Source organism: Panthera pardus, unplaced genomic scaffold (assembly GCF_024362965.1).
Source record: "Panthera pardus isolate Hobbes unplaced genomic scaffold, ASM2436296v1 HiC_scaffold_10, whole genome shotgun sequence".
Classification (NCBI taxonomy): domain Eukaryota; kingdom Metazoa; phylum Chordata; class Mammalia; order Carnivora; family Felidae; genus Panthera; species Panthera pardus.
In genome coordinates, this window is record NW_026526655.1 from 55051109 (window position 1) to 55071935 (window position 20827).

At 38.9% G+C, this 20827-nt stretch overlaps 1 protein-coding gene across 12 annotated transcripts in view; it reads right to left on the bottom strand.

Moving 5' to 3' along the window:
- Positions 1-20827, bottom strand: part of OSBPL6 (oxysterol binding protein like 6) — a 213768-nt gene that overhangs the window by 8217 nt on the left and 184724 nt on the right. For 7 of the 12 annotated variants that reach the window (XM_053907332.1, XM_053907316.1, XM_053907341.1 and 4 more), the window contains 7 exons: positions 17014-17121; positions 14927-15064; positions 5689-5776; positions 4939-5192; positions 4056-4193; positions 3628-3691; positions 1516-1594 (listed from right to left, as the gene is read on the bottom strand). In XM_053907332.1, the coding sequence (XP_053763307.1) occupies positions 1516-1594; positions 3628-3691; positions 4056-4193; positions 4939-5192; positions 5689-5776; positions 14927-15064; positions 17014-17121 (869 nt within the window). The remainder of the gene's footprint in view (positions 1-1515; positions 1595-3627; positions 3692-4055; positions 4194-4938; positions 5193-5688; positions 5777-14926; positions 15065-17013; positions 17122-20827) is intronic. The other 5 variants (XM_053907335.1, XM_053907347.1, XM_053907327.1 and 2 more) reach the window with 4 other exon arrangements.

The window sequence follows — 20827 nt, forward strand, 5'->3', positions numbered from 1 at the left end:
TATCTGCCTGGAACGTGCGGTAAGTATCAAGGAAGATTTGTTAGAGAAGCTGGGTTCAGTCTAAGCTTGGAGGGTGGAAAGGAGGGTGCTGCAGACTGGAAAAGGCACTGACAAAGCCACAGAGGTCAGAATAGCATGGTGTATCTGGGGGCCTGCCAGTGGTGTGCCACACATGAGCGGGAATGGTGGGTGGCAAGACTGGCAAGGTGGATGGGGTGGAGCAGGGAAAGCCTTCAATGATGTCCCAATGAGTCTGGCTGGATTCACAGTGCAGGTAATGCGCCGCTGTGGAAGGATCTGAAGGAGGAGATAGGCATGGTAGGATGGGACTTTAAGTAAGATTATCCTCAGCACATTGTTTCATACTCTGAGTTAAGACCAAAGATGTGAATAATTCTTTGAGAAAAGACTAATGATCACAGCATGTACCTAATGCAAATTCTGGGACAGAGTTTCTGCCAAGGAATGAGATGACATAGCTTCAGATAGCCTTTAAGTTTACACATTATCTATATCTTCTTCTTTAATTTTTTTAACGTTTATTTATTATTTTGAGAGAGAGAGAGAGAGAGAGAGAGAGAGAGAGAGAGAGACAGAGAGCGAGCAGGGGAGGGGCAGAGAGAGAAGGGGACACAGAATTCAAAGCAGGTTCCAGGCTCCGAGCTGTCAGCACAGAGCCCGACGTAGGGCTCAAACCCACGAACCACGAGATCATGACCTGAGCCGAAGTCGGATGCTCAACCAACTGAGCCACCCAGGCTAATAAAATTTATCTATTTTTCAAAATAAAATAAAACACTTCTAAGTTTCTAAGAAGATTTATGAGTTGGTATCATGTAGACTCTATATACACCATGATGTATACAGAGGGAAAACTCTTCTCATGAGTTTGCAAATAAAGTCTATTTTGTGGTTCTGGGAATTCTTCCCGTTCCCCACCTTCTTTCATATCCAATCCACCAGCAAATTCTGTCATTAAATAAGCAAAAAACAAAACAAAACAAAACACCACCAACCAAATGAAGAAAGAAACAAAACAACAACCAAGCCTTTGGCCTCAATGAAAACTTCAATTAATTTAAAAAATTTATAGGCTATATCCTCTAGAAAAATACCATAAAAGAATTTTATCACTCTTCCTCAATAACTTAGACATTAGAAATAGTCCCGGATCTAAGGTGAATTCAAAAGTGAAAACATATATTATATAGAAAAAAGTGGCTAAAAAGAACCTCTGATGTAAAATGCAAACTGACATGGTGACTGGGACAGGTAGGTGGCTGGTATTGACTTGATGAACGGAGGATGAGCAGAGAGAAGTAGGGAGCTTTGATATAGATGCTAAAGTCCTCATTTGCTTTTGGTGGAGGGATCCATTCTCAAAACTTAGGAGATGTTAACAGAAGCTTTGGGCATACACAGAAATGGACTGTTGGCACCTTCTAGAGTTTCAAAGGCCCATTTCTGATTTAGAAAAGCAGGTAAGAGACCAAAAGGAAGATGAGAGCAACCTACCTGGGAAGCATGACATTCAGTGTTCCAACAGGCAGGATTTCCATCGACTTCCCCCAGAACTTGTTTTTCCATCTGATATCTAAACAACATAGGGAGAAGAGAAGAAATATATATTCCATATCTAATCATTTATTCTATAAAAACCTAACATGTGTATCACACTCCACATTCCACAAAGAACTTTTGCAATCACAATTGATTCTATATTGTTGATTTAACATATCAAGTACCTGGGGATGGCCCACGGTGAAAAGATTAACTGTGAACCAAAAAAATCTACTGTCTATGTTTCTCCATGACACATGTTCCTTACCTGTTTCAACTAATACAACTGGGAAAAACTCAGAACAGTATGTGTATATACATGTGTGTATGAATATTCACGTACACATATACACATAGACTCTACTGTGCTTTAATGTCTAGATAAATGTTGTTGTAAGTCTTAACTAAATGGTGGAAAGAGTTAACATACATGTTAAAAATAAGATGTATAATAAAAATAATTGCAGTAAGGCAATACCATGGATTTATTTACATATTGATTTGAAAAGTTATATGATTTGGGAAAATAGTAAAAAAATAAAATCTCTAATACAGAAAGTAAGTTTTATGAGAAAATGAAATTAACCTAAGGAAGATGTTCCTATGCTGGTTGTTAAGATATGGTCCAGGGCTCATATGATGTTTATCTCACATGATGGCTTTATGTGTTACTGGGGGACACTCAGGTTTGCCTATGCATTTGTAATAACCACTTGGCCCCATTTTGATGGACTGTAAGTAAGGGAGCTTAGTGTGGTTTCCACAAAATTTCTGACTCTTTGTTATGACCAAGAAATGACTTATTTTCTCATTTTGCAATCAAATACAGTCATAGTACTCTATCATTTTGTGTGTTTCCAGGTTGAGAAAGTGCATAAGAGAAGAGGCATTCTGTGAGCAATGACGCTCCCTTCCAAACATGAAGGAACAATTTATACTTAATGGTTAAACGTACATATGCAGTTGACCCTTGAGCAACATGGGTTTGAAATGCATGGGTCCACTCATAGGCAGATTTTCTTTGATCAATAGGGTACAGTACTATAAATATATTTTCTCTTCCTTATGATTTTCTTAATAACAATTTCTTTTCTCTAACTTATTTTACTATAAGAACATAGTACATAATACATACAACATACAAAATATGTGTTCATTGACTGCTTATGCTATTGTTAAGGCTTCTGGTCAATGGTAGCCTTTTAGTAGTTAAGTTTTTGGAGGAGTCAGAAGTAACACGAAATTTAGACTGTGGGGGTCAGCACCCTAACCCCAGTGTTTTCAAGGGTCAACTGTATATAGTTTTCTTTCTAAAGGGGTTTTGAAGGATACCTGGGGGGCTCAGTCGGTTAAGTGTCCGACTCTTGATTTCGGCTCAGGTCATGATCTAGTGGTTTGTGAGTTTGAGCCCTGCATTGGGCTCTGAGCTCATAGTGCAGAACCTGCTTGGGATTCTCCCTCTCTCGCTCTCTCTGCTCATGCGCATGCACTCTCTCTCTCTCTCTCAAAATAAATAAAAATAAATAAACTTTAAAAATCAAAAGGGGTTCTGAAACTTGTAATTTCAGGTAAGTTTGTAACATTGTGATTAAACATTCTGGTTAAGTAGAGACTTCAATTCAAATCCCTGAGCCTCAGTGAGTTAAAGACCACAAATCAGCACAATGTTTACATATGTAAATAGACTGTGGCCATAGATGATGTGCCACAGAAACTTCTTTCACAATTAAGATCTTGAACACACTCAAAAAACAAGAAGGCAGCAGTTAGAACCTCCATATTATAGAGGGCAGATAATGAGGCATAATGAGGTAGAGTGATAGCCCTGAGCTGGCATAGTGGGCATGGAGCTCTGCTGTCTCTAGGGCTTTGTTGCCTACGTATACAATTTCATCTCCCAAATGGTTTCATGTTTAAAGCCAGGAAATCTAATTTCTCAAACTCAACTCCACACCAATTACTAACATTCTCCGAGTTCCAAAGGCAGAAATCTAACCTGAGCATAATGTACATTTAGAAAGCAGAAACTGTTTCATTGGATTTTGAAGTTATAATTGAAATACAAACCTTGCCAAAACACAAAATTCTTGGATTCACAGTGACAGGCAGAAATGGGTGGATGGTGGCTAACCTGGTAATTAAAAACAAAAAAGAAGGCAATGTCATCAGTGTTAAAACTTCTATAAATGATTAAGTTTTTTGCAACATATACAGGCTACCCCCAAATAAAAAAGTAGTCAACTCATCCATCTCTGTTACTGAATTATTCTCAAAATGTGTAAGTAAATTACTGAATCGGTCACTTTAAGACTTCATGCTTATATAAACACTCTCTAGAGAAGTTACATACATTAAAAGATAAGCAAAGTGAGTTTTCTGGAAGCTGGTAACATACCCCACTGAAAGCAGTGGTTTATCAAAAAAGCCGTTTTCATCGTCAAACTGTCTTCCTATAGTTTCTGCACAGAAACCTCACTGAGTCCAGTTGGGCTTACCTGTTCTGAGAAAAATCGGAATCCCTTGTCCTCTCTAATGCATTCGTAAGTCTCCCCGAGGACAGGGTTGAATGGCTTACTTCCTGCTCTGAAATAGGTGGAGCAATATCCTGAAACTGCAAATGCAGCAATAAGAACCTGTTAAAACATTTAAGAAAGGAAAATAATATAGGAGAGACTACTTCCAGGTCTGTTCGTCCCTCATTCCTCTAGATTTTACACCCCCCTGTCAATGGGGGCTGATTTGGCAGCATTTGCATTCTCTATTATTTGCACAGGCTCTTCATAAACTCATGGGTAAAAAAAGGAGTGAAATGAGGCTCAACTTGGATGGGAAACAGCAGGCAACTGAGGCCAAGTATTCTTCATTCACCTGTCACCCAGTTTTTGGAGCGTCACAGAGTTCAATGGTTCTGACACCTAGTTTATAGGTTATGCCATTTGCATAGCTTAGTGCCATGTGCAGGAGGCTCGTGGCTGCTGGTGCTTTCTTTCCAGAGGGCAGTCAGGTTTTCCACAGTCATATGGAGTAGAGGCCAGGGCAGAGCACAAATAGGAGGCTATTTTTTCTGACCCAAGTTCTTGAACAAATGGGCTCTCTTGGCTTTCAGGAAAAGCTAAAAGCAAGGCCGTGTAACGCTTCAGACCTATAAGGAGTGTGATACCTTTACCTCCTAACTTCAGAAACACTCATGACAAAGATAAGTCACAAAGCATATGTCTTCTATAGAGGTATCTGGAACTTTACGGCCCTGCCCAATTTACGCGAACTGCTTGGTGAGAGTGTTACACAAAACCCAAAGATTCCATCCTAATGAATACTGCCTTAGTCCACATCTAGGGTTGACGAATCCTTAAAAAGCGCTGTTCTATTATTTATTACCATGCGCTCATAGGGGTCATCAGTTTCTGAAGCCTTGTCCAGAAGCTCACTGTATTCGATCTCCTCACAGAGATGCTGCAGCGTGTTGAGTGGCTCATTCAGCTCCACAGGCATGGAGACTTTAGACAAGTCTTTACCAATGTTGTTCCTCAAGATATTCCACAGGTTAATGTTACTGGTGTCAGGACAGGGAGCTGGCAGGCATGTTCGACGTCCATTTCGGAAGGCCCCTCCTGTAAGCTCCCCATTCAAGACTGGAAGAGAGAAAGACAAGAATCATAATAAAAGATACTTCGCTTTTTTGATTTCATCACATCTAGGAAGGAAATAACTCTTTCAAATAATTATGATTGTGATACATTTCTTACGCCTTCACTATACTCTCTCAAGAGTGAATGGAATTATTTCAACACAGGGATGCTAATAAATGCACAAAATGTCAACGTATAATCTTTTTTTTTTAAACAAGGTATTAAATAAACTCAAATAATAGTCCAGAAAAGATAAGTCAAATTTTAAAAAAAAGTACATAGAGTTAATAAGAAAGACTCGAACTTTTGGTTTAAGCAAGAAGTAAAATTTTTTCATTTAAGCATCTACCTAACAGATTTTTCAACCATTTACCTCAGCAGATTGTACAAACATAAAATGTATTGAAGAAACAATTAGTAAGGAGAGAAAATGATTATTCACTGAATCACCAGGGTTCTCAAGAAGACAGAACAACCTGGAAGCTCAAAGGATGCCTACTTTGCCGAGAAATGTTGTCTGCAACACTGGTGTTGTCTTCAGATATATTATCACTCACATCACTGATGTAAGACTCATCATCTGAAGCCTAAAAAGGGAAAGCACACAGAAAGGATCAGAATTCTTGTTTCATCTCAAAAGGTCAAAAAATCAAATGATTAAGAACAAACTGTTGTCCAAATAAATAGCCTGGGTCACAGGGAGAAATGGGCTTGGCCCACATGCAATGAACACTTGAGCGAGAGTGTGTGCCATCAGCCGGAATATAGCACTGCTCGAAAGCAGCCTTTGTTTTTTATTAAAAAAATGTTTTTTAATGTTTATTTATTTATTTTGAGAGAGAGAGAGACAGAAAGAGAGAGAGAAAGAGCAGGGGAGGGGCAGACAGAGAATTCCAAGCAGGCTTCCACACTGTCAGTGTGGAGCCTGATGTGGCACTTGAACCCACAAGACATGAGCTGAGTAGAAACCAAGAGTCACTTAACCAACTGAGCTACCCAGGTGCCCCCAAAGCAGCCTTTGTCTTTAAGTAGCTCCCTGCCTTAGTTGGGGTGAGAGGCTGCGGGAGGCCAGTACATAATCAGGTGTATTTCAGCATAATACAATAAGAACATGCAAAAAAAAAGGAGGGCTTCTACTCCTCCCTAGAGGGGTCAGGAGAGGCTGCTCAGAGGAAATAAAATTGGCACTTGGTGTTGGAGAGGTATTTAGAAAGGAAAGAAGCACAGGAGGAAGGGAGAGTGTACACAGGTAAGGAACACGAGGGAAACATTCCATTCTAGGAATGCTCAGGAGTTGAGGGGCTGTGACAGAGGGTGGGATGAACAGGAGGAGGGTCCCACTGTGAAGGGCGTTTCATGACAACATAAAGGGATCCATAAAATCCCACAGAGTTATTACATGCAAGGGGATGACTGAGTCACTGTTAGTTTTCAGGAAGACACCTGGCTGCTTTGCCTTTGGGAGCTCAGCTAAGAGGATACTACATAGATCTGTGTAGGAGATAACTGACAGCTTAGGTTCAGACGGCCACAGTGAAGATCTGGAAGTAAAGCTGCTTGAGAGCCACATTTGATGACAATGGACAAAATTTGGCAGATTATTTAGGAGTGAGAGAGGAAGATCCAGGGATGGGGGAAATCAAGAATTACGCCCCTCTGTATAAGAGAAAAACATGTCATAAAATGAAACCAAAATTTGCATGGGGATAAAGTTAAGGGGCAACATATGTACTAATACGGGGAGCTAGAAATGGATCAGGTAAGAAAACAGAGCAGGACAATAGAGCCACTCAGAAATGGGAATAACCAACGGGTCTACTGTAGGCAAGAAAGCTGTTGGGGTGCCTGGGTGGCTCAGTCGGTTAAGCGTCCGACTTCGGCTCAGGTCATGATCTCGTGGTCCGTGAGTTTGAGCCCCGTGTCGGGCTCTGTGCTGATGGCTCAGAGCCTGGAGCCTGCTTCCGATTCTGTGTCTCCCTCTCTCTCTGACCCTCCCCCGTTCAAGCTCTGTCTCTCTCTGTCTCAAAAATAAATAAACATTAAAAAAAAAAATTAAAAAAAAAAAAAGAAAGCTGTTGATACACATACTTACTGTCTTGAAAATGGAAATAACGCTACATTTATTTCTGCATACATAACAAAACATTCTTATTGTAAAAATTAGAAATTATGTGAGGGTAAACAGATTATATAAAAATGAACCATAATTCCATCACCTAGTGGAAACCACTTCTAACATCTGGATATTACCCCCAATTTTGAAATGCCTATAAAAACATGTTGATATATTTATCTTTAGATACTGAACAAGGGGGTCAGTTTATATGCTGTGTTATGGTGTTCTGAATATATTTCCATTTTAATAAATATACCTCTCATCTTTATTTGGAAAGTCAACATAATTCATTATACAGGTATAACACAAGGAACTTAGCCAACCTTTAAATGGTTTCCAAATTTTGGTGCAGCTGGGTGGCCCAGTCCATTGGGTCTGACTCTTGGTTTCCACTCAGGTCATGATCTCACGGTTTTGTGGGTTTGAGCCCCCTGTCAGGCTCTGCACTGACAGCGTGAAGCCTGCTTGGGATTTTCTCTCTCCCTGTCTCTCTGCCCCTCCCGCAATCCCGCTGTCTCTGACTCTCTGAAAATAAATATACTTTAAAAAAAATGGCTTCCAACTTTTTATTATTACTGACAACACTTGGATGCACATCGTTGTAAGTCTATTTCTGTGATTCTGTCTGGCAATTTCATTAACATTTATTCCTAGCTGTGAAACTGCTGGATCAAATGGGTCACATTTAGGCTTTAGACACATGTTGCCAAGTTGCTCTCTGGAAAGATGGTAGTAATTTGTTCTCACTAGCAGCAGACGAAAACATCCATCTCCTTACACCCACTTAAACACTATCCCTTTTTAGTATCTATTTACCTTATGTAGAAAAATTTCTTTTTAAATTCTGCATTTTATCTTTTTTTAAATTTGTGGTTTTTTCCCTTAAAATTTTTCTTTTAATTTTAAAAATTTACATCCAAGTTAGTTAGCATATAGTGCAATAATGATTTCAGAGATAGAATCCAGTGATTCATCCCCTACATATAACACCCACTGCTCATCCCAGCAAGTGTCCTCCTTAACCCTTGCCCATTTAGCCCATCCCCCCACCCACAACCCCTCCAGCAACCCTCAGTTTTTTCTCTGTATTTAACAGTCTCTTATATTTTGTCCCCCTCCCTATTTTTATATTATTTTTGCTTCCCTTCCCTTATGTTCATCTGTTTTGTACCTTGAATTCCACATATGAGTGAAGTCATGATATTTGTCTTTCTCTGACTAATTTTGCTTAGCATAATACACTTTAGTTCCAACCATGTTATTGCAAATGGCAAGATTTCATTCTTTTTGATTGTTCAGTAACACCCCATTGAGTATGTGTGTGTGTGTGTGTGTGTATATATGTGTATATATATATATATATATACACACACACACATCTTTTTTTTGACTTTAACTTTTTAATTTATATCCAAATTAGTGTATAGTGCAACAATGATTTCAGGAGTAGATTCCTTAATGCCCCTTACCCATTTAGCCCATCCCCCCTCCCACACCCCCTCCAGTAACCTTCTGTTTGTTCTTCATATTTATGAGTCTCTTATGCTTTCTCCCCTCCCTGTTTTTGTATTATTTTTGCTTCCCTTCCCTTATATTCATCTGTTTTGTCTCTTAAAGTCCTCATATGAGTGAAGTCATATATTTGTCTTTCTCTGACTAATTTCACTTAGCCTAATAACCTCCAGTTCCATCCACATAGTTGCAAATGGCAAGATTTCATTCTTTTTGATTGCCGAGTAATACTCCATTGTATATATATATACACACCACATCCTCTTTATCCATTCACCCATCAATGGACATTTGGGCTCTTTCCATACTTTGGCTATTGTTGATAGTGCTGCTATAAACATTGGGGTGCATGTGTCCCTTTAAAACAGCACACCTGTATCCCTTGGATAAATACCTAGTAGTGCAATTGCTGGGTCGTAGGGTAGTTCTATTTTTAATCTGTAAACTTGTTTTCTTTCACACATTTTTTAGTTTGTCATATAGAGTGCATTTGGCAAGTTTGAAATTTATTTTTTAATGTGGTTTTAGCTCTTTTTTTGCCATGTAAAAGTTTTAAATTTGTAGATAATAAAATCAATCAGTCTTTGCCTTTAAGGTTTCAGGGTTTCTTGCTGATGTTTTAAAAATTAAAGTTGAGGAGGATTAATATATTTATGGATAACAATGATAGAACTACTGTATATATAAATGAAGAATGATGGTTTTGCTTTGCACACTGAGCAAGTCTATAAAGATGGAAAATTAAAAGTAAAGTCTTTTCCTGATTCACATTTTCCCACTGCAACTGGTTTCCAGTTCTTATTGACTGTAAAAGAGCTGATGTTTAAATCATCATGGCACATGAAAGCCACCTTCCTAAGCTTGATAGAAAAAAAAAAAAAAAGAGTAAATCAAAGTCTTCCACATGATTTCTCTTTAAAAAGCTAATCACACCTAATTATGTTAGAGGAGACAAATGCCTTCTTAAGCCAAATTCGTGTTGCATGCTTATGTACTGTTTGAACATTTGTTAAGATAACATTCATGTTTATCCTACAAAAAGCTATAAACAGCCCATTTCTCTTGAATTTCTAATCCCTCCCAAGCTAATCCATGATAAAAATGGTCCAATACCCATTTCCTTCTAGAATGAATGGTCCATGTAGAATGTAAAACAATTCTACAATGACAGTGGGCCCTGAGTAAGACCTACATTCTCATATGTGTGAGGAATAGCTAAGGCTGGGCAGTCTGGCTGTGGTCCGTGTACATTATCTTGTATATAAAGTTAAGGCTCTGCAGTATTATAATAAAACAATCAATATACATTCATTTTCTTCCCAATGGTCAAGAAGTCCTGGGGACAAATATTTCTCTTTAAGAGCTTAGGGATTCAAAAGAATTCAGGAAATATATATATATTTTTTTCTATACGTGACCAGGCATATAGTATTGTGGAAACAAGTTAATAGTAGAGGAAAGGACGTAGATCATTCTGGGAGCAAGAAGAGCATTTTTTTTAAGGAGCTGAACATTCGTTAAATGAAGCGCATTGGTAGATATCACACAAAACAGATTTTTTTCCCACTCATGGAAAATGTTAATGTAAGACAGCTAATGCCCAGATGTTTCTCAAATTAACCATGTGTTAAAGTGCTATAAGCATTCCTTCATTCAGTTAGCAAATATTTGGCCCCTGAAAGGCCCCAGAAGAATAGAAATTACAAAAGGCTGCAGCTGAGAAGAGAGAGCAGATTATAAAGTCCTTTGTGTGATAACTAAGGAGTTTAGATAGTTATGTTAAGGACCCTGGAGAATAGGGACATGATCAGATTTCCATTTCAGAAAGATTAATCAGGCTGTCCAGTGGAAAATGGATTAGAGGGGCAAGAAAGAAGGCAGGAAAAGCAGTAATGGGGATTGATCAGGTAATCCAGTGGGGAGATGATGGAGGGTTGAATCGGAGTAGTGGCAGTGAAGCTGTAGGAAAATGTATGGATTTGGTAGTATTTAGGTGACAGATGTTACAGAGCCAAGGAGGAAATCAATGTGGTGAGTCCTAGTAGGGCAGATGGGGTGAAGGCCAATACCCAGGTATTTGATGTGAACACTTGGGTAGAAGAGCACTTAGATAAGCAATATGAGAAGTACGGGCAGGATTCTCCCCACTTGGGATATGTGTGTGTGTAAGGGGTTTGTTGATTACTCCATTTTTGGACATGCTGAGAGGTTGTGTGGCACACGCAGGTGACAATGTCTCACAGGCAGCTGGTTATGTGGATCCTGAGTTGACTCTTGCTCTCTCTTCAGACCTGTTCTCTCTCTGAGCTTTATTTATTTATTTATTTTTGTTTTTTAAATGTTTTTGAGACAGAGAGAGCGAGAAAGAGAGAGAGAGAGAGAGAGAGAGAGAGAGAGAACAAATGCATATGAAAGCAGGGGAGGGGCAGAGAGAAAGGGACAGAGAATCCCAAGCAGGCTCCATGCTTAGCACGGAGCCCAATGCAGGGCTCAAACTCATGAACCGTGAGATCATGACCTGAGCCAAAATCAAAAGTTGGATGCTTAACTGACTCACACAGGCACCCCTCTCTTTGAGCTTTAGATTTGAATACCCAAATGCTGGCCAGATAACTCCACTGAGAGGTCTGATAAATACATAATGCCTCAAAGTAAATGCATCATCTCCGTGTGCCCCCATCCTTCCCTCTGCCACTAGGTTCACTCTTCCCCCAGAGCCGGTACCACCATGCTGCTTTGGCTTGTGACATAAATAACCTGCTTCACATCCTCTTCATTTCTGTATTGTCAGTGTCTGTGACAAGTGGCACTTGGGCACCCAGTCAGTGTGCCTCCAAGAACTTGAAAATAGGGAAATTAGGTTGCTTACAGAGGGATAAGCTACAAAGTCATCGGATGATGGGTCAGAGCTCAGATAACATGGAGCCAAGTTTGACTGTAACCTGACTGATGACGGATGAAGGGTGGTCAGCAACGGGAGGTCAGAAAAGAGAGACTCAGAAAAGAAAATGCTGGTAGCATGCCTCCAGCATGGTGGTCCCTGGGGGGTGTGGAGATGCGCAAATACCCCGTCCATGTGGCAGAGTAGCCCGATAACCGAGACAAAGCTGTGCGGGAGGCTATTACATTGCAGCCCTCCCAGCCTTTGGTTCCTTCAAATCACTTTTCCTGCTCCGGTTCCTTGCTCACCAAGCAATGTGCTGACTAGAGTTAGGCTTCCCATGTGGGTTGGCCTTAGGGAAAGAGATATAAATCAGCAAGCATGATTATTCTGCCCATCTGATAGCATCTGATCAATTATCATTATGAATAATTAAACTAGTACTCCGGCTTGTACATGGGAGTCCCTGTGAATCTGTTAACATATGACTAGCAATCTGAGAGGCAGGTGCATGGCTTGGTGTGGTAACAAATTCAGTACCCGATACAAGAATTCTATTTTACCTCTCCTCCACTATAAAAGTGAGATGTGTTCATTATTTCTTTCTCTTCTCCACTTATTTTTGTTTCTAAAATTGCTCATAATTTCAAACATCCAAAAACAACTACAACTAATTGTCAGGATGTTTCCTTCCAATCTATTTTCTATGCATATGGAAATAACATTTATCAACTATTTGTTATTTAGCAACTATTTCACTTCCTTTTTGTAAAAATGCAGTACCAAATCTGCAACCTCAAATGACAAAAGTTTTAATCAACTGTGTGGGAAAGAGCTTTGGCTGCTTCTCCCATGCCGAAAGAAAGATTCAAAGGAAGGAAGGAAGGAAGGAAGGAAGGAAGGAAGGAAGGAAGGAAGGAAGGAAGGAAGGAAGGAAAAGAAAGACAAAAGAAAGAGAGACAAAAAGAGAGAAAAAAAAGAAAATTCAAAGTATGCTTAACTAAATTTCTAAATTTCAGTTAAAGGATCAATTTCTGCAACATGATTAAGGAAAACTCTGTTTCCAAGACTTAGGAGCATGAAGAACAATCCAAAAAACCTTTATGGGTACAAACTTCCAATTATAAAATAAGTAAGTCCTGGGGATGTAACGTACAGCATGTCAACTATAGTTAATAACACTGTGCTGCATATCTGATTGTTGCTAAGAGAGTGGATTTTACAAGTTCTCATCACAAGAAAAAAAATTCTGTAACTATGCATGGTGACAGATGTTAACTAGACAGACTGGGGTGAGCATTTTGCAATACATACAAAAATCGATTCTTATGTTGTACACCTGAAACTAAATAAGGCTGTATGTAAATTATACCTCAGTAAAAAACAAAACAACAAAAAAGTTTTTATGTTAGCCAGTGGTAACCTCCAAAACCCATAATTACCCAACTATATATTCTAGACATTATCCTTCTTCTTTTTTTTTTTTTTTTATTTTTTTAAACATTTATTCATTTTTGCGAGACAGAGACAGACAGAGCATGAGTGGGGGAGGGGCAGAGAGAGAGGGAGTCACAGAATCTGAAACAGGCTCCAGGCTCTGAGCTGTCAGCACAGAGCCTGACGTGGGGCTTGAATTCACGGACAGTGAGATCATGACCTGAGCTGAAGTCGGACGCTTAACCGACTGAGCCACCCAAGTGCCCCTATCCTTCTTTTTAAAATATAACTTATTATCAAGTTAGTTAACAAATAGTGTATACAGTGTGCTCTTGGCTTCAAGGGTAGATTCCCATGATTCATCACTTACATGCAACACTCAGTGTTCCTCCCAACCAAGTACCCTCCTCAAAGCCCACCCATTTTTCCCTCCCTCCTGCTCACCCCCCATTAACCCTGTTTGTTCTCTGTATTTAAGAGTCGCTTATGGTTTGCCTCCCTCTCTGTTTGAAACTATTTTTTTCCCTTTCCCTTCTCCCATGGTCTTCTGTTAAGTTTCTCAAATTCCACATATGAATAAAAATATATGATATCTGTCTTGCTCTGACTTATTTAACTTAGCATAATACCCTCCAGTTCCATCCATGTTGTTGCAAATGGCAAGATTTTATTCTTTTTCATTGCCAAGTAGTATTCCATTGTATATATAAACCACATCTTTATCCATTCATCATTTGATGGACATGTGGACTCTTTCCATAACTGGGCTATTGTTGTAGTGCTGCCATAAACATTGGGGTACATGTGCCCCTATGAATCAGCACTCTTGTATCCTTTGGATAAATTCCTAGTAGTGCAATTGCTGGGTCATAAGGTAATTCTATTTTTAATTTTTTGAGGAACCTCCACACTGTTTTCCAGAGTGGCTGCACCAGTTTGCATTCCCACCAACAGTGCAAGAGGGTTCCCGTTTCTCCACATCCTCGCCAACATCTGTTGTTGTCTGAGTTGTTAATTTTAGTCACTCTGACAGGTGTGAGGTGGTATCTCAATGTGGTTTTGATTTGTATTGCCCTGATGATGAGCGATATTGAGCATCTTTTCATGTTAGACATTCTCCTTCTAAAGAAGCTCAAATCTGGGATGTCTGGGTGGCTCAGTCAGTTAAGCGTCTGACTTCAGCTCAGGTCATGATCTTGCAGTTTGTGAGTTTGAGCCCCGTGTCAGGCTCTGTGCTGACAGCTCAGAGCCTGGAGCCTGCTTTGGATTCTGTGTCTCCCTCTTTCTCTGCCCCTCCCCTGCTCATGCTCTGTCTCTCTCTCTGTCTCTCAATAATAACTAAACATTAAAATAATAATAATAAAGAAGCTCAAATTCATGTCTCTGGCAAAGATGTATGTGTGTGTGTATGTGTGTGCACACACATGCATGCACACACACAGGTGTATAAATGGTGATATTCAAATTCTCTCATTCTTTCTACATTTAACTAGTTTCCTTCTACAAAAACAATTGCCATCAACTATTTGCTTACCCCGAAATACAAATTGTACAGGAGCGTCTGAATAAATGCTAGATTCTTTCCTTTTATTCATCCAATTTAGTAAGTAATAAGTTAGCACCCCAAAGTATTAAGTAAATGGGAACCAATGTAGTTTACATGTTTTGGCTTTCCTACAATTTGAGAATCTTATTATGATGTAAAAAAAAAAAAAAGTCCCATAGTCTTACTTTCTTTAACCCAAACTCATTATCAGAAGCAGTTGGAGTTGACACATCAAAAAACCTTACCTCATTCTCTGACGAACTTGCAGAGAGCAGCACCTCCTGGGCATCAAAGAACTCGGAGACAGACTCTGACATGGACAGGCGGCTTTCGTTGGCTACCTGCTGCGACAGGGGGAGACTGACATGGATTTGTTCACCAGCCTACAGAGGAGAGAAGCACTTGCTGTCATTGTTTTTCCCTTGAAAGAAAACCTATTTGTTGAAATTAGACCATTATGTGCCAGGCCAGATTTCTAGAGAAATTCACACCATATGTTAAAAGAGTGGTGACCACAAGTAATTTTCACTTGCAACTCAGTAATGACCATTGCATAAGTTTTCTTCTAATATGTCTAAAGAATCTGAAAGGCATAGTTGAAAGGTGTTGGTACTGTGACTCGATTTCAGATCTATGCTCAATGGATATTAAGTGGAGTTTAACAGCTTGAACCCCTATCAATACCCCGATTTGATTGTGCAGACAGGTTCATTCTCATATACCTAGATCTGTTGTTACTAGCCATATTCTAACCAGTATACTAAATCTCAAGACATATTTGTAGAAGCCTCTAGATATGCTAAGAAAACAATCTATAAAACTAATTTTTGATACAGAATACAGAAGTAATTTTCCAATTTGATCATGGATTTTGACCAATGAGATAAGAGGACTAGAGTATTAAACCTATGTCAAATTATATTTTTATTCAGTAAGTCAAACTGTGTGTGTATGTGTGTGTGTGTGTGTGTGCACGCGTGCGTGTAAAATAGTACACATTTCAGGTTGGAAAGATTCAAACTAAGACTAAGATTCAAACTAAGATTTAACAATTTTTGAATGATCAAGTTTTGGAAATAATTTTGGATTCTGAGCAGGTGAGTGAGCCTGAGTATCACCAGATATCATGTGATATCAGCATGAAGGTGAGTGGACATAGGGTGGGAAATTTAAGTCAAAAAGAAGTTGTCTTGGGGTGTCTGGGTGTCTCAGTTGGGTAAGCATCCAACTCTTGGTTTCAGTTCAGGTCACGATCTCTCAGTTCATGAGATCGAGTCCCATGTTGGGCTCTGTGCTGACAGCATGGAGCTGGCTTGGGATTCTCTCTGTATGTGTCTCTGCTCCTCCCCCCACTAACTCTCACTCTTTCTCTCTCCCTCTCAAAATACAAAAATAAACATTAAAAAAAGAGAAGCTGTCTTGGGATGGCATATCCCAAGCAATTAGATGATAGAATCCTGGCACCTATAGATGTTTAGTAAAATGTGCTTCTGTAAATATGACCTTCACATTAGTTAAAACCCTTACCTTGTTACATATATTACTGTATCTAAGGCTCTAATATTACTGTTGAAAAGTATAAAGTCTCATGGTTATAAAATCATAATTTTATAAAGGGTTATAAGCAGAATTATATACTAAGTCTAGCCCAAATACTGAATGTTTTTCTATCCTTTTACTAATACCTCAAAAATTCTACTGAAAAATGGAATAATAATAGCACCCACCTCAGAGGTCATTGGGAGGGTCAAATGAAATAACACACGTTAAGTTGTTAGCACAATGCCTACCGCACAGTTAGCATTCATTCACTTGACCTCTGTTAGCAACTAATTATTAATTATCATCATCACTTTTAGTAACTGCAATAGCATCATTAGTATTATTTTAGCAAGGTTAGGTGATTTCTTTCCTAAGATAGGGCTTTCAAAATAAACCTTAAGAAAACTTGCATTTAGCACCCTCTCAGCTAAAAATGTTTTTTCCCCAACATTTCATGGGTCATTTGATGATAATGAACATTTCAAATGAAGACTGCGACAGACACAGGAAATTCACAAGCTGGAGTAGATATACAAACTAAATATTCAGTAGCATCAGATGAACATAGATATAAATAAAAAATAGACACTGATCACCAAGAAGAAATTATATTGAGCTTATGGACATCCCTCACTCTAAAGAACACTGGACTGTCAACAACACAAATACTTATGCAGAGAATCTTCTTAACATTGTAAGAACTGTAAAAAAGAACCCCCCACCCCCAAATATACAGTAGAATTAGATGCCATAAAATAAGTACTCGACATCTATTAAAAATGAGTCTTACCTCATCAGGGCTAGGAATAATATTTACACTGACAACCTGATCACAGATAATAGATTCTGAATGTATTCTGTTCAACCGACTTCTTAGTTCAGCATTCTGGTTGAGTGCCTTAAAATAACAAAAATTGCACATGTAATTTCAAGTTAATAAGTAAGCGTAAAGCAGAACAAGCACACAAATACACATTAGACAACAAAGTCTAGGATGTTCTTAGCTATAATTTGTGGAGTCATCATAGGCCAGATCCTACTGTTAAGAAGGAAATGAATGGCTCAGAATTAAGGTATTCATTTTTTTTTTTTTTTTTTTTGGTAAAATAATACTGCTGCTTAGTAGGTTAGTGGGTTAAAGAGTCCACAGATTTCATAACAAAAAAAAAAAATGATTCATGGAATTATCTCCCCTTTGGAGTCAGGCCCATTACATCCAAACCCAATCTACCACCACATATATATTATATTTTACAGCCTGGGATAAAAACTATGGATTCTTTCCATTTTTTTTTTTTTTTTTTGTTCTAGTTTCTAAAGTTTGGAACTTGTCTCAGAGCCAGATAGTTATCCTAAAAATTATTTGGAAATGGAAGGAACAATGACCTGACTTTAATTTATAGAATTATATTTTATTCCAGTGAAAAAAAATACTTGTATTTTCATTTCCTAGGAGCACATGCATATGACAGTATGGAAGAACTAACTCATGTACAGACCCAAAGGTGCCTTCATTGGCAGTGTAGACCTTGACAAGCATAATAAAGAAGACATCACCGGAAGGAAACAAACTCCAAGTTATCAGCATCACACGACTTTCAACATACCCAGAGTCTGCATCAGTAAAACACTACCTGGCACAACAATTTAGTACGTGTGGCAGGAAGAGAATAGCTTTACATAAGCATGGTCTCCCTACAGGTGCCCTGTGGACAAAGGTACTGTCATCACATCAATGCATGGGAACATGTTCTATATACATAAGACAGATGTAGCTAACTGGAATTACATCAAGGATCAGGGCATGGGAGAACAAAGCCCAGCGAAATGCTGGCCAGTTCCTTTGCTTTGCATTAAAATCAGCAATTAGAAGATGGAGGTGGATGCCTTACGAGCTGGAAGATAAATGTCAGACTTGTGAAGGCATCTTCCCCAGGGAACAGACTACTGCTTTCTTCATATGGAGTGTATGGATGTAGCAAACCAACACATATACAAACATAATATAATTCTAACTCTGTATCCATTAAAACAACCAGGATAAATTACAAAGTGGCTAAACTTGACTTGCATTGAGTGGTACACAGTCTCTGCCCATGGAGCATAGAACAGCCTTTCCTCTCTCCCTTCAACCTGACTTTGGCTTTTTGAGGACAAAATTGTTCACTTACAGCTTTTGGCTTTTGTTTAAAGTCTTTATAACCAGCTTGTAAAATATGTGTAAAATATAACACACCTGGCCTGGTGGGCTGCCAAGTATTGATGGATTAAAGGTGGGTACAGATCTTACAATTGTTACGTTTACAGATGGAAGGAAATATGTGTCTAGTTCCTAAAACAGGGATGTGTTAGTTAGATAAAATGTGATCACTTTTATAGTAAATAAACTATGTACTTTAAAGGAAGAGTCCTAACATCTTTACATTCTGCAAAAGTGCTCAGGATCATTTTTCCTAGAGCAAGGTCTCTGACACTTGGTATTTGAAAACAAAATAAAAAAACAAACCTCATTACTTCTATCCTTTGTGACCACTTCACCTATGCTTATTTGTTCTTTCATTATATCTTTGCCCACAAGTATATCGAAAGTTGTCTTGTTTACTGAAATATTTGGAATCAGATATATTTTACTGTCTTGTAAGTAGGAAGGCTTGTGATGGGCTCTTTGATGGTTTTAACTGCAGAATCATAGTCTTGACCTGATGGTTTCAGACAAATCTCTGCAGAGGGTTTCTCCAAAGTGACGGTACCTTTTGTTGTTGCTGGACAACACAACAGCACAAAATTCAATGGCAGGGGAAAATAACGGTTTTCCTCAGAGGAGGAGTTTTCAATACAGGCTTGCCATTTATAACACAACTTGCACTATTGTTTGCTCTGGATATTTTGTTAAATTCTCACTTAAGCTCTTATCTCATCCAATGTTCATTAAATGTAATTCTGCCTACAGGTGTGTGTGAAGGCACGCAAGGTAACTTGTAGCCACAATATCCATAGGGGGTGACCTAAAAGTTCAAAAGGAAAGTTTTTATTAATAATACATATGCAGTGGTAGAAGCAGGTTGTTGTCATATAGCCCCAAAAGCATGAACATAAATACTCTTCCAGCTCTGGCAGCCCCAGCGGCAGAAGGTGGAAGCAGGCAGACAGCTAGCTAAGCGCGAAACAGTCCATTTCTGCACATCTTCCCTGGGCAGCTCCTCCTTTTGCCTTGATCACACAGACTGTTTCTGAAGTTTGCTACAGCTGAGTGCCATGAGCTTTGGGGTGCAGTGCTCTCTGGCAGTGCTTAGGGCCACCCTGAAACTCAACTATTTTCTCCGTAATGGTATCATGGAAATCTTGGGAACACTGAGGAATATAGGTATTTTCAGTGAAATGACACTATTAGTGATAACTACCATAGAAGAGCCCAGATGATGGCAGAAACAACGTTCAGAATGTACCCAAGGATCATGAACAGGGCAGAAGCAAGGAAAAAGGAGGTGGATCATCAGCTACTCATACCAGCCAATGAGCAAGAAAAGCTAAGGAGACTAGTTAGTGATAACATTGCTCTATCAGGGGCACGTGGGACCAAAGGCCCACCAGGGAGGAAGCACCCCAAGGCATAGGAACTGTCCTTGGATTCTTCACCAGGCAGGTTGTATGCTTATTCTCACCATTTGTTTTGGTTACTGAGCTTGGACTACACAAAAACTCTCTATAAAGTATTCTCATTTCCCCAGACCTCATGTCCTTCATACATTCAAGCTGAATATATCCAAAAAACACACCATTCCATCCTAATCTATAAAGGAAGTGACCATCTTGAAGTCCTGAGCCAGAACTGACGGAGTGTCCAAATCCCTACTGAGTTGACTATTAACTACCATTATCCACCCTGGCAGACAGTGGGTAAGAATTACCTTCGACTGGGTGAGACTCTGGCATATACATTTTACTGAACAGAACTGTGAGTTCTGGGAAGGAAACATGGAAGCCTGATGGCTGGAGAAGGATATGAAACATATGGCAAGATGGAATCATCAGGGACTTAAATCCTTTGGATAAAAGCAGAACTAGTTCAAAAGGAGTGAGAAAATCGGTACAGGAACTGTCAAAGCTAGAGCTATCAAGAACCAAATCCTGGGAATCTCTTTAAAATTACCTTGTGTTTTTAATTTTAGTACATGCTATTACAGTATATTTGGAAAATGCAAAAAGTAAAATATATATATATATTTAAATTCATACCTTATTACCCAATCAACCAACTGTTGGTAGCTCGGTATATTTCTTTCCAGCTTTTTCCTATACATTTTCCACATTATTTAATGGTTGCATACTTTACGTCTGTGCCTGCCACTCATTCTTTGCATATAAACATTTATTTTATGTTGCAAACTCTTCACAAATATGACTTTAATGGTTGTGATCATTTTCTATTATTAGATACTTATGGTATTACTGATTTTTACTAGAATAAGTAATGCTGCCCTGAATGTTTATATGCATAATGGTTTTCTACATTCAGCATTACTTCCTCAGCCACAGGCCAAAGGGTCAAAGATAAAATCTTTTTAAGGCTTTAAGAAATATTACCAAATTATGTCCAAAATTAC